The sequence below is a fragment of the Myodes glareolus genome, chromosome 5 (genome assembly GCF_982192425.1).
Source record: "Myodes glareolus chromosome 5, mMyoGla1.1, whole genome shotgun sequence".
Taxonomy (NCBI): domain Eukaryota; kingdom Metazoa; phylum Chordata; class Mammalia; order Rodentia; family Cricetidae; genus Myodes; species Myodes glareolus.
Window position 1 is genome coordinate 16,417,985 of NC_142030.1, and position 13,880 is coordinate 16,431,864.

The 13,880-nt window shown below is 49.6% G+C and overlaps 1 protein-coding gene across 2 annotated transcripts in view; it reads right to left on the reverse strand.

Moving 5' to 3' along the window:
• Positions 1 to 4,306: 4,306 nt before the first annotated feature.
• Positions 4,307 to 13,880, reverse strand: part of Kif26b (kinesin family member 26B) — a 424,022-nt gene continuing 414,448 nt past the window's right edge. For both annotated transcript variants that reach the window (XM_087906092.1, XM_085687637.2), the window contains 2 exons: positions 13,579 to 13,729; positions 4,307 to 11,115 (listed from right to left, as the gene is read on the reverse strand). In XM_087906092.1, the coding sequence (XP_087762218.1) occupies positions 10,967 to 11,115; positions 13,579 to 13,729 (300 nt within the window). In that variant the 3' untranslated portion in view covers positions 4,307 to 10,966. The remainder of the gene's footprint in view (positions 11,116 to 13,578; positions 13,730 to 13,880) is intronic.

A 13,880-nucleotide genomic window follows, 5' to 3' on the forward strand; every position in this document is an offset into this window, starting at 1 on the left:
CTTTAAGAGGTGGGACCTAAGGGAAAGTTTCCATGTCATTAGGATGGCCCAGGTGTCCTTCCTCGGGGTACCTGTCCTGCTCATGTTCCCCTGCCCTCCCCCACTCCATTGTATAATGACTGTGTAAGACCTTGGCACTGTGATTTTGGGCATCTAGGCTCCTGAACCTTAAGCCAAATTGTTTCTCTTGCTGATAAATAACTCATATTCTGTCAAAAGGTCAGAAAATGGACAAAAACCATTGTTGTCTTAGGCCTGCTGAGCAAAGACCAGATCACAGCACACCCCGCCCACTGCCTACCTCTAGCCACTGAAAAATCCCCAGGGGAAACTAGACAGGACAGACCATGCCTTGGCTCAGACACGTGAGAACACAGACATGCCCTGCAACCTCAGAGTCCATTATGAGCCATGGTTCTCAAACTAGTACCTGGCTTCAGGACTCCTCGGCCCAGAGTCAAGAGGGAGAGAGAGGAGAGAAAGAGAGAGAGAGAGAGAGAGAGAGAGAGAGAGAGAGAGAGAGAGAGAGAGAGAGTCAGTCCCAGGGCAGACAGGTTTCTTTTGTATATAAAATTCCCCTTCCTTCAATAGCTTTGCCTAAACCCTCTGTGTTATAACTCAATTTCTCTGTGGCTCTGCGCTAAGTCACAGAAAGCACCTCCTGCCTCCAGACACCAAGTTTAGAGACAGATGTGCATGCCCTTTGTTAAGATGTGTAGAAGTACGGGCCAAGAACCTGGTTCATCTTCCAAGGGAAGTGCTGAGCCATGTGGAAACTCCTTTTTGTACATTTGTGGAATTAACAGGCAAGCATTTGTGGGATGAGCAGGCAAGTGAATCCAGGAAACAGATAGAAGGAGAAAAAGCCAACTCTCTTTGGGGCTATCAGGGGATCTTTTATTCATTGTTCAAGTGGACAGATGAAAGTGGGCCGCTTGACGTGTGTAAAACTCCCTGTAACAATGTTTCATTCCTCTTGGTACGGCTAGTCCACAACTAGGAATTTATGCCCAGGGATGTGTCAGAGGAGTAACAGAAGGAATTTACACTCAGTGTGTTTGTGACAGTGGAAGTGAGCGCAAACTCACAGTCTGTGGCTGGGAACCGGGTGCTTCGATGGAACCCGGTTCCCGAGATGAAATACTCTGCAGCTGGCCCAGTTCTATCCTTAGGGCATGCGCTGTGCTGCTCCAGGAAGTGCATGTGGGGGGACTGAGGGGGAAAAGGACCTGACAGGGTCGTATTCAAGGTTATTTGGAAAGAGGCACACACAGAGAGAGAAACAGGAACACATACACACGCACACACACACACACACACACACACACACACAGAGAGAGAGAGAGAGAGAGAGAGAGAGAGAGAGAGCACAAATCAATGGCAATAGCAACAGCGTTTCTCACTGGTGTAAACTAAGAGGTGATTTTTATTTCATAGCTCTAGCTTGTCCAGCTGTAAAAAATCAAAGACTAAAGGTGCTCAGTGGCAGCACACCTGTAACCCCAGCCCTTGGGAGGCAGAGGAAGGCAGGGTGCTGTGACTTCAACCCAGCACGCACAACCTAGCAAGTTCCAGACCAGTCTGGGCTACAGAGTGGGACTTGGTCTTAAACAAATCAAAACAAAAAGTGAAAACCTAAAAAGCAAACTGAGCTCCTGGGTCCCACCATGGAAGAAGGAGCAGGGCAGTTCAAGCATTTGAGCGATGAGAAGTGTTTACCCTGCAGGTAGATGGGCCCTACACAGCCGCTTCCCCAGTCGCCTCCTCCAGGCAGGTGGACATTGCTTGCTGTGCCATCGCCTCCTCCTCCCTCCTTGTGCTTTAGAACACTTCCCAGCTGAGGCTTGGCCCTGGGCCCACGCTGGAGGAACAGGCAGAGGCCTTTGCTGTTAAGATAATGGTGTGTATTCTCTTGTTCATCATGGGTGACTGTGTGTAGTCAGGCAGAACTCTGGAAGCCCAGGATTTATTTTATCCCAGTGACCAGAGGGGGCGACCATAAAGATTTATTCAATGCTTGCTTCTATAAAGATGCCACAGGACTCAGAAACACTATGTGCTTTCATGTCTTGGGGAGTATTGTTAGGAATTCAGAAGCCAGGGCTGGTCAGTGGTTGGAAGGCCTCGGCTGTGCTGTGTGGTCTCAGCTGTGCTATGTATATAAAAGGCCACAGGCCTAGGTTTGACACTGGCACTGAGCATTGCTACCCTCTTCTGTGCACTATGGACTTTGTGTCAGCTAGGGGGTTCCAAATTCAGGCCTCTGGCACCTTCCTCAAGGGAGCCTGGAGTGTCTGCACCCCTGTTCCCGGCTCTCCTGCTGCATCGTCTCCCTGAGACGGTGGGTTGACTCATTCCTAGCTGCTGTGGGCTGAGAGCTCAGTGAGCTACGAGACTGGTTCTGGATGTTAGGAGAGGGGCTAGGAAAACCTTAGGAAGCAGCCTCCACAGCACCCAGCTAAGTCTTTATGGCCACACTCCAAGTGTTCCACATGTTTATAAAGATTTTTAAGAAATGCCTTCTTCAGCATTAGGGTCAGAGTGAGGCTTAGACTCAGACTCTGGCAGCCCCTATATAAAACACAAAGATTCCTTGGGAATAGGAATAATCTGACCTGCTAATTCAAGATGAAGGGCTCTGACTTTTCATGATGTCTTAGTCCCGAGGGCCTCTAGCTGACCACAGTACTGTGGTAGGCAGAATAGTAACGGGCAGGTTGACGATGCCCTCCCTGAGATAAAGGAATAGGAAAGAATGATGTCATGGGTTGGACATGAACCATCCCCACAGGCTCTTGTGTTTGAACATTTGGTTGTCAGTTACTGGCATGATTTAAGGAGGTGGACTTGAGAACATAGAACCTTTGGACTCGAGGCCACCGATGGGCCTGGAGAGCTTCCTTTCTGCTTCCCTGTAGGAACAATGACTGCCTCAGAACCACTGTGGATGAGTTACCCTACCTGGAGGGTCCACCATGATGGCCCATACACCATGAAGTCATGAGCTAAAATAAATCTTCTCTGAGGTTGCTTCTGACAGATAGGTGGTCACATGTATGAAACACACGGAAGGAGGCTAGAAAGATGGCCGCACACTTTGATCCCCAGAACCAACCCATGCTTTTAAAAAGCCAGGTGTAGTGGTGTGTAGTTGCAATGTTGGTACTGAGGAGGTGGAGAAAGGAGGATCCAGGCCAGTGAGAAATTCTGCCTTGAAAAATGTGGTGGAGGGTGCCGAGAAAACAGCATCCGAGCTTGACCTCTGGTCACACACATGTGTACCCCATACACACACACACACACACACACACACACACACACACGTGGACAGCTGTCTATAAAGACTGTGACTGTGCAAAAGACAATGCTGTTTCTCATGATGATACTTGTTGTCCTGGCCAGCGCTCATCAGTGGGCCCGTGTGAACTAAGGGCCATGTCTGACCCCAGGAGAACGGAGGGATGGGGGTCTTCATGGAGGAGTGGGACGACCAGAAGCAAGCCCCTCCATACCACGAGTTCTCTGTTCTCCCAAGGGAGTGAACTGTGCATGGCAATCCTCGAGTGTCCGGAGAAGGTGTCACTACCACTAAGACCCCTGATTTGGTTTTTATTTGTGGTTTCTTTGGTGACCTTTGGGGAGCCCAGGAAAGTCTTGCTTAGAATCTGAGAAGAAAAACGAGGGGTCTTAGGGACCCACACTCCAGGCAAGCTTGTCAGAGCAGGTGTCCTGGGCAGGAGCTAGAGCATGCGTTTGTCTTGGTGGCCACCCTGCCTGCCCCCTAAGACTGGTGCACCCTATGACTGGAGGTGTCCATTGCTATCTGTGTGGATGCCTGCCCTGGGGGGCAGGGGCTGCTCTAGGAAATGTTTGTACAGTCCTGATCTTTTTTTCTCCTTCTGGAATGTGCTTAGACATAGTTGAGTCAAATTCCAGTGTCACGAGGAAGCCTGTGTCTAGGCTTAAGTCATCCACAACCACTGCGTACACCCTGATTCTGTGAACAACAGAAATGCTGAACTGAGGTGGACTCTATACCATGCCTGTTGACTCTGGGATAGAGGACCGTTCCTGGGGTTTGGTGGCTTAGCCCTCACCTCCATCCATTCCTACCTGAGTCTCGTCTCCGATTCGTTGGAGGACAGCCCCACAGTGGAACTAGACAGGGAAATCCCAGAGAACCTGTGGGGCCTCGTCCCACCCCACCCGGGCTAAGGTGTAGCTTGAGCATGGTGACCCAACTTGGCCCTTGAATGGAATACCCTTGTGCACAAAAGAACCTGCTGGATAAAGAAGGAGGCGTGACTCTGGGGAGAATAAAAGTGAACATTTAATGCCACCATAGTTTGATTCTTTTAAACACCAGATTTTTTTTACAACATTTTATACCTCATATGCCACAAAGTCAGAGACCGTAGCCAGCAAACAACATCTTCACACCAGGAAATCGCACATAGCTTAATGGTTTCGTGTCACCAGCTGATGAGAACTATAGAATTCAATTCTTTTCTGGACTGCTCTCCAGACAATCTGTTCATATTTACCATGATCAAGCCAACAGCTAACTTTTATATAGTTATGTAAAAGCCCATACACAAAACCCAGCCTGCAAACAGACTGCTGGGGACCTGCCCAAGGCAGCGGAGTTAAAATTTCGACTATTGAAAAAATGACTGTGTTTGAAAAATTAACAGCAAACACTCGAGAGCTAAGAACTTAATTTTTAAAACAGCACCAATCCTCTACCCAGTTAAAACAGTGACTTTGAAACATCTGACTTAAAATGAAGGCGCATGGTCTTGTGACGTTGCCAATTCTGATACAAGCAATGCACTTGGGCAGGCCTTGTCTCCAATTCCCCAATGGGCCCATTTCTACAGATAAGCATATTGATATATACATACATACATCACTCATGTGGCCTCTCACAGCTAGAGCTGGAAGAACGGCAAAGATCCTGGACCACAATGTCCTCATTTTACAACCTAGAAAATCCGAGTTCCGGAGGAGTTGCTTGTGTGTCCCAGGCCATAGGTAAGTCTACTGTTGACAACGGAATTAGACTCGGGGTGTTTGTCTTAGGCCCCTCATCTGTGTTACATGCTCTCTGTACAGACACACCCATATGTCCACGTACTGGCACAGAGGAGCAGTGTGTGTTCACTCACATACTCTGGGTGCAAGGTGGTCTAACAGAGAGAGTCCAGGTGTCTGGGCTCTTGTCCCAGGTCTGCTGTGAGCCCCTTCTGTGACCCGGGCCAGTTAGTGACTGTGGATGTCATATTCTTCATCTATATATGGTCCTTCCCCACGCTGGGGAGAGCTTCCAAACCATGTGCCACCAGCTACACCATCCCTTTCCTTCCCATCTATCCTAGGAGGGCAGCTTTTATGACTCCCCCACACACTGTCTAATACAGGGGGACCCAAGGCCCAGCAAAATGCAGCAACCTACCCAAGGTTTATGGCTAGTGATGGCCCTGGCTCCCCACCTCCTAGCTCCATGCTTTTCCTCCCAGTTCTAGCTGCCTCTCAAATGAGACTACTGGCCCAAGCCCCTCTCTGCCTTTCAGAGATCCAGCGAGGGGACACATGCCGTAAGTTTTATGGGTTGTAAGACTCACTAAAGTGCTTTGGTTTCTTTAACAAATAGATCGTTACAACATCTATCCAAGGCGAGGACCTCTTGGGGGATCTCGGGGATGAGTAAAACAATACTGTCAGCACTTTCCTCAGGAGCTGTGTGGGGACCCAGTTGGAGGAGGCTGCTGGATCCTCTGCTACTGAGGCCCATGGAACCTGTTTTCCAATTTCATCACCACGCCAGCTTGAAAGGAAGAACTTGGTCTCAGTCCCTTCGGCTGCTTACTAGAGAGACAGCCAAGCAAAGCTCTGCGCTTGGAGGAGGAGATCCCACCTCTGGCCCTTCCCTGCCCCATGTCTCTGCTAATAGACTTTGCTGAAGTTAAAAAAAAAAAAAAAAACAGAAGAAGACAAACACAGACTGAGCAAGCACACGCTCCAACTCAGAACACACGGAGGGCGTTCTTGACCGGGATGCGTACATAGATCCAGAAACACGAGTAGTACTATGGATAATTCTGAGGCGACAAACCAAGAATGATGTCGCTGCAAATCAATCCTGGCAGTGCAGGAGGCTGGCAGTGTGGCGAGCAGAGACAGGACCACTCCTCCGGGGAAGGCCACTCTAAGTGTACATAAAACGAATGCGTGACTCTGGGATCCGAACGCTCACTCCCACAACTGTGACACCGGAAATTGCTGTATGTTAGGCTTGCAACCTACCCACAGTGCCACACTGTGTCCAACACTGTGACATCAGCTCAGGATTTGTATAGGTTTCCCCACCCACACCCCAAGTAGAATGTGTTTGTTTAGAGATGGATAAATAACTCATAGGAATTTTCAAAAGAGCTCTTTTTTTTTTTTGAGAGAATATATAGGATTTAAGAGAGTTTCCTGGGTTAGAATTCTGCTTTTATTCTTATGGAAATAACACAGAACGTTATTTTGAAATATGTTCTGTCGGACAAACCAGGAAGATGGCTAAAGGATACAGTTTGTAATTGTTTTACGAACGGCTTTGTAAAGCCGTAAAGTGGTTACAGATATTGTTCAGAAGACGAGAGAGGTATTCTGTGGGATGTAAAAGAACGCTGTGTTTCTATCACTTCAAAAAAAAAATAGAAAAAAATCTACCCATTCACCAATCATGTCTGTGAAACTTGTCCTCCGCAGTTTAGCTTGGCATGGAGTCCAGCAAGCGGGGCCGACCTCTCCCATTGTGGGGCTGTCCCTCCTGTGTTAGCACTGAGGACAATTCTTTCAACGTGGAAAGCTGGGCCAAGCTGCTAGGCAGTGGCGGTGGCAGGGACGTTCCAGGGACAGTAGCCGTGGATGGCTTTGTCAGCTTCTACTCCTAGAACACAGGGTTTTCAACCTGTTTCTAATGGGCCCTGGCTTTGGGTTTCAAAGATAAACTCCCCTAAAAAGGAGGAAATGTTTTTGCATTATGTCCAAGGAAAGAACAACATTCGGGAAATCTGTTCTCAATTCTGGAAGGAACTCGTTTTTAGTAATTTCTTTTACAGACCAGAATTCTTGATGGAATAAGGAACCCCAAAAAGCAGTCACTTCAGGCTCACGGCTCAATTATGGATCCGCAAAGGCCATGTTTGCACTGTGCAAATTGTGGGCTCTTGCCAACCCCACCTTTGCTATCGGGAAGTCAAGGTCAGACAGTAAATACAGATCTACTACCAGGGAGGCATGGGAATGAACCCAAATTAATGAGCAGCAAGAGACTCTGAAGGCCAGAGAAAGTGGCTGCTCCCTAGGGACCTGGGGTCCCTGCCCAGATGCTTTTCTGGCTTGGATGGAAATTAAGCACTCCCTGAGTGCATAGGTCCTTTTGAAGCGGCTCCCTGCACAGTCTGAGTGCTCCTTCCTGGACACAAGGCTGAGTCCTGACAAACGGGACCTGGATCCTGCCTGTTGAACGTTTCTGCTGCCCACTCCCTGCCTCTTTCCTGGGGCTGTGTATGGTGGTCTTCGCCCCAGTCTCTAGCTCAGGAGCCCTTCTCCAGCTTGGAGGTCATCGTTCGCTCGGGGTCACTGCTGCGTCACTAGGGGACCCACCTCTGCATTTGCCTTGTACATTCCTCGTGTTCAGAACAGCAATCAGAGTTGAAATCACATGTGCCAGTTTCAACTCTGCCGAGATGAAAGTGAGAGACGGCTTCCTGGGGTGTCCAGGAGGGTTCAAGGAGGAGATCAAAGCCTCCAGCTCTGAGGGGAGCCTTGAAAGCTAAGACAAAGCAGCAAGGCAGGCTCCCTGGGAGCAGCAGCACCCCTCCCCAGCCCCAGGTGAGATGAACTAAGTGGTGGTTTCCTCCTGGGAGAATGATGCCCCTGTCTCAGATTTTTACTCAGATATTTCGTTTTATTTTTTTCTTTCAGTTTTACCTGGCTGCAAATGCTTCTACCTCACATTAAATTCGTTGAAGTAGGGCTAGAGCTGGGGTGGAGGTGGGGGCGATGGACAGAATTTAAGGAAGGCCTATGTGCCTAAATATTCATTTTAAAGGGACAATCCCTGCCCTTCTATGGGCAGATAATGAAATAGAAGTGAGTTTCTTGACATCCTCTTTGCCTTCTTGTCCCCTCCCTTTGGTCTCCAAACCAACCCTGGAGCCACCTCCCAGCGGCACTGGCTTCAGAGGGTGGGCCTACTTCTTTGCGTGCCTAAAGATTTGCATTCCCACAGGCAGCTCATAGGCAGGGTGGGAAAGCAGGTGCATCATGGGAGGCAGGGGTTCTCCACAAGTTATCAGTTAAGATAATGCAATGCAGTAGATTGAGATGTTCACAGTATACTTTGGACGGGAACAGGATATGAGAATAAACAAGAGATACACATTATTTCACACAATGTCTCCCTGCACCACACCCTGGTAGATCCCAGAGGATGCCCTGCCCTGTGGATGTGGCCTCCTAGGAGGCTTACCTGGCTTGGTGAAAGAACCCTAGGGACACTGCCAAGCCACCAGTACTGTAGCATGAAGTTGCTTGGAATGTATCCAAACAGGTCTCCATGGGAGGTAGCTGAGGGCCTCTCCCCCCAAGAGAACCTGCTGACTGAGAGTCTGCTCTCTATGGATGAGTCAGCATGGTCTCACTCCAGCAAAGGCACTGGGCTCTGTTGGTGGCCTGCTAAAGCATTCCCCGAGGCCTGGTGACCTCAGGGTTGAGGGAAAAGGAAGCGGAGACTAAAGCCAAGCTCATAGATTACTAATCAAATGAATCTGCTCTGGAGAAGGGAAAAGAAATCCAGACATGCTCACTTTTAAAATCGTTCCCAAACCAAGGCCTTTCATGAAAAAACAAAACACAGAAGTATATTTGAAGCCAGCAATCAAAACAGATGTTCATAGTATTGGCATCTCTATGAGTCCAGAAGCTTCCAAGAACATTGCTGTTAAGCAGGCCCATGCACACATGTGTTGTGAGGCTGAGCTCGGCCCTGAGCCCAGGACTCCTGGAGAATGGTGCGGGGGAGGAGCTGTGGAAGATGTGGGGAGGCCCTGTTTCCCCAGGAGATGGGGAGGGGGAGGGAATGTGCTATTCCACAGCTCAGACCATTCAAGCAGCTTGGGATCCCTCTTCATAAGAGTCAGCTCTTAGGAATGTGTTAAGCGGTACCTGTGACCCATGGGGCAGGCTTTCGATCCACAGGGCTGACCTCTAGGACAGTCAAGCTGGTGGTCTCCTCTGAGCCATGTTCTGGGTAAAGGATCAGGTGCGATGGCACTCGTATGACCACGGCTTCTATGTGGTGCGTTCTGCTGGCCACATACCATGCTGCGCTGGGATACATGTGTCCAGAGAAAGGGCTGGTCCAGAAATTCAAAGTTCTTTCTCTTTGGGGAGCATCTGGGTTCAAGGAGTTGGTTAGTGGTAGGGCGTGGATGCAAAGTCCTCTTTCCAAAACCCCTAAGCATGTATATACACAGGCAGGCTGCGTAGGCTCCGGGAGAGAGAATTCTTGGTTTCCTTGGGAGGCTCCATTGTTCCAGCAGCCTATGGTCAGCCAATGCCTGGCTGTTGCATGTGTCAGCCCTATATCCCTAACATGGTCCAACGACCCTGAAGGAAGGGGAATAATTTGAGAACGAAGTCCTCAGTTTTAATGGGGAGCAAGATCTAGGTCTCCCCATTCATTCAGCTCTGACCTACACATCTGGGGTCCTAGAATTTAGAGATGTGGTTCCTCTCAGTGCCTCAGGACACCAAGGCCACAGGGACAAGCTACAGTGGCTTTAGGATAGACGAGAGCTAATCTCTTGCTAGTAGACAGGATTCTGGGTGACAAAAAGCTGTGCAACCCCAACCCCAAACTTCCTTTTTCTAAATGAATGTCAAGTCCCCGAACCCATGTAAGCCCAAGAGAGTCTCAACGCAGAAAACCTCCACTCTGTGTAACTGACATCATATTACATGAAGACAAAGAAACAGGTTCTGCTCAAGTTGTCCAAGCTTTCCATCCACAGGCTTTGGACTAGAAAGGAGCATGAACTTGTTTTGAGGGCCATGAATACATGAAACAAACAAGAACAGGCCACCCTGTACCCTTCCCCTTAAAGACATCCCTCCTCATCACTAATGCTCATGCGCACCCATTCCATACCCGACCCTGGAGCTGTTGGCTGACCTGCTGTTCATGGAAGGTGGCGGCTTCTGTCCCCTGCCCTCCTAAACCTCCCTGGGAAACACACTGGCTCATGCCAATGGAGTCTCCATGTTCTGAGTGGCCTTACCGGAACAACCATGAAAGACAGTTAACATTTATTCAGCTGCAACACTGATTAGGAAAAAGCACAACAAACACAACTTCTTGGGAACAAACAGCAAAGTCAGAACCAAGAGAAAACAAGCTGCAAATGCATTTCAAAAACTGGGTTGAGTTTTCGGGTTTTGTTGATTTCTCCTTGACTAGCACCATCTGGACACAAGAAAGAACGAACACAAATGTTTGGATAATCATAAAGATTTGCAAGGCACTTAATCCATCATTCTGGGTCGTCTTGGTGGTGTTCTGCTTTCAATGGCAATCCCGCGTCACCCTCCCCGTCCTCACGACTGCAAGGTAAGGATCTCTTGGCTAGCAGTCCTTATGTACAGAGTTCCTCAAGGTTCCTCCAAGTGCTTTCTCAGTCCCATGGGTTTTCCCATCACTTCCTCCTTCCACGTGTTGGTGTCTTTACCTTTCTTCCCTACAGAAAACAAAGGAAACATCGCCTTTCGCTCCTCGCTCACTCCAGACTTGCCACCAACCTTCATCCGCATCCTAGTGTCTTGAGCGTTGCCAGCACAGAGGGCCTGGGAGGGTGGTGTCCTGCTGAAGTCCCAGGGAGCGAGGGACTGACGGCCTGGAGCCTGCTGGTCCTTATCGGCGCCGGGAGGTGATGTCAAAGCAGGTGATCATCATGAGATGGGCCTTGCAGAAGTTGACACGGCTCTCCAGGCGCTCTGTCACGCCCTCCAGCGCCTCCAGGTATTCCAGGGAATCCAGCTGCAGGACTTGCTCCAAGTCAACTGAAAGAGAAAGGAGATCCTGGAGATGGGACAGCTACTCGTAGGGAGGGCTACCTCCCCCTCCTCCTCTGGGCTAAGGTCGCCTGAGGTGCAGCGCAATGTGAGTATTCCCTCCTGCCTGCTCCTCCTCAGCACCTGTCGGGGAATGGCACACACACTTGTCGTGGTGTCTAGCTCCTGAAAGTCAGAGATGGTTCTGAGGAACAGGGAGGTGGTCTAGAACCTTCCCATGTTTGCCCCAGCTGCCTCCAACACAGATTTGTGAGGTCCCCACTCTACTGTTCTGTTAACCAAGGCAAACAACTCTAGGGTGCTATGGCAGCAAGAGTCCGCCTTTCAGGAGTGGCGTTACCTGAGTGACATGCACACCACACCTCCCTCGAGAGAGCGGGCTCCCCTTCTTGTATTGTCACACTCACTGGTCACTGGGGAGGGGGGGTATGATGTTTAAAACACATGTATTAATAATTAGAATTCCCTTGAGCTCAAAAGGCAAGTTGAGTTATATAACCATGATGCCTTGCACCCAAGATCTTTGTCCATTCCCTTCCTCAGGGGCAGAGGTCTGGGGTCCCTTTGCCCCATTATGACTTGGCAGAGTGGTAGACGGCCTGGTCCCTGTTCCACGGGTACTGTCAAAGGTCCACACAGGGAGTGAAGCACGGACAACAGTGTGGGCGGCCTGGCAGGGGGTTCACACTGGAGTCCTAGCTGGGAAACATCACCTCAGCTGGCATCATTTCTTAAACAGCAACGCAAGTGGAGGAAGTGACGGGATTCCTGCCCTGCTCCTCCTGCCCACCTTGAGCTGCTGAGCCTTCATCCAGTCAGGAAGGGTCCCTGTTCAATGTTCTATTGCCAGGATGAAGTGCAGCTCGAAATGGACCCCGGGCCCCTGCATCTCAGCCCAGAGCACTGAGATCAGAGCCCCACCCTACCGGAGCACACCAGGCGATATCACAGGCCCTGGAAAGAGGCCGCGGAAGGAAAAACTAAAACTGCAGGTGGATCCCCCACACATGGCCGTTCTAGCATGGCCTGCAGCCCATCCGGGAGCGTCAGCACACAGCCTCCTTGATTTTTTTTCCAATTCCTGTTTTAAATTTATCTTTAAAAAAAAAAAGTCCGTATTTCCCCCTTTCATGTAACCGTTGTTTTTCTCAGCATCAAAAAAAGAAAAAATTACTGACTCTTGACATGGACCAAGGCAGGAAGAGAACACTCGCCCCCTCCAACCATCTGAGGTCCATGTGTACTGATAGGCAAACTCATTCGCATCCCAGAAAAAAAGAGGAAGTTTGGAAAATGACGATCATTTTCAAGCCTGCCTTGGGCATAAGCTGTTTTTGAAAAACGAAACTCTACGAAGCTGTTGAAAATGAGGGTTCTGCCTAAGGGAAGCCCCTGTGGTTAGGAAGGACCCAGGGATCCATGGGAGAAGGGAATGGGAGCAGAGAAGGAGAAAGAGGCCTCGGATGTATGCTGATGTCTCAGTCACATTTTAGACCATGTCCTTGTTCCTATGCTGGTCTTGTTCCACCTTAGAAGAAGACACTGTTGTTGGAAGAGTTTGTGTCATCGTCCAAATCCCCAACCAAGAAATTAACCATGTACCATGGAAGCAGGCATTGAAGTGTCTACCACCAGGAGCAGCTAGCTGACTGAACTCTGAAGTAACGGCAGCTCTTCCCGCCAGATGCCTTCCCTAGGACATGCAGCCTAAGCACTCTTTCCGGCTTAGACTCACCCTGTGAGACAGGCTTAGCCATTCTTCTTTTATACACTAAGGAAACCAAGACCCAGAGAGTCAAACACCTTCCCCAAAGTCACACAGCCCAGCATGTAGCAAAAAACCAGTATCCAAATCAGGTCTGTGGGGCCTTGAGCAGAGCCACAGATGCAATGAAAAATAGGACTCTCTGCCCTATAGGCTACCAAGAAAAGGCAGTGTGACAGTGGGTTATTGCTCTCAGTGGGCACAGTCAGGAACTGGTAGATCCTGGCCCTTTTGTACCGGTCTCATTTCCACTCTGTTTTTAAACCGGTTCTTTGGGACCCAATCCTAAGCTGCCAGGCTCTGCCTGTGAGGGTCCTCACCAACAGGGAGCACCAGGAGGGGGTGACCTTAGGAGAAGAGTGTTCCAAAAGGGATGCGGGTAGCTGAGGGTTGGCGGGAAGAGCTGAGCAGGAAAGTCGGGCAGAGAGTATTTGTAATGCTGCTGATAGATTTTACCCATGGACAAGCCTGCCAGGATTGGTCCCAAATCAATGTACACGCCAGGGCAAAGTTAAGCCTTACTTTGCAGTAAATGGAATGATGAGGAACTAATAAATTAGAGATAATCCAAATCTCTCAAAAGGAACATTGAAAAAGGTAGCATTGTGGAAAGTTGCCAGGCGGTTAAGGGCACCTGGGCTTTTGGCTTGACGGGGACAACTCCAGGACCGGTCCCTCAGACTTACATTCACGAAGCCACTTGTTGGGGTCCAGCATCAGGTACTGTTTGGTTGCTTCCAGCTCCTTCATCAGCCACTCGTACTTGGCTCGGACCTCAGCGATTCTCTGCTGCCGATGCTCCAGGATTTTCAGCTTGGCGTTGAAGCACATGACCTCCTGCCCACAGAGGAAGGGGGTTGGTTGGAGAGGGAGAGAAGCAGAGGGCCTTCTGTTCTGACTCTGTCCTGCAGCCTCCTCCAGAAGGGAGGACTGGGAGAGGACCGATGACAAGAACCCAGCTTTCCAAAAGCATGGCAAGGAGCCTTGT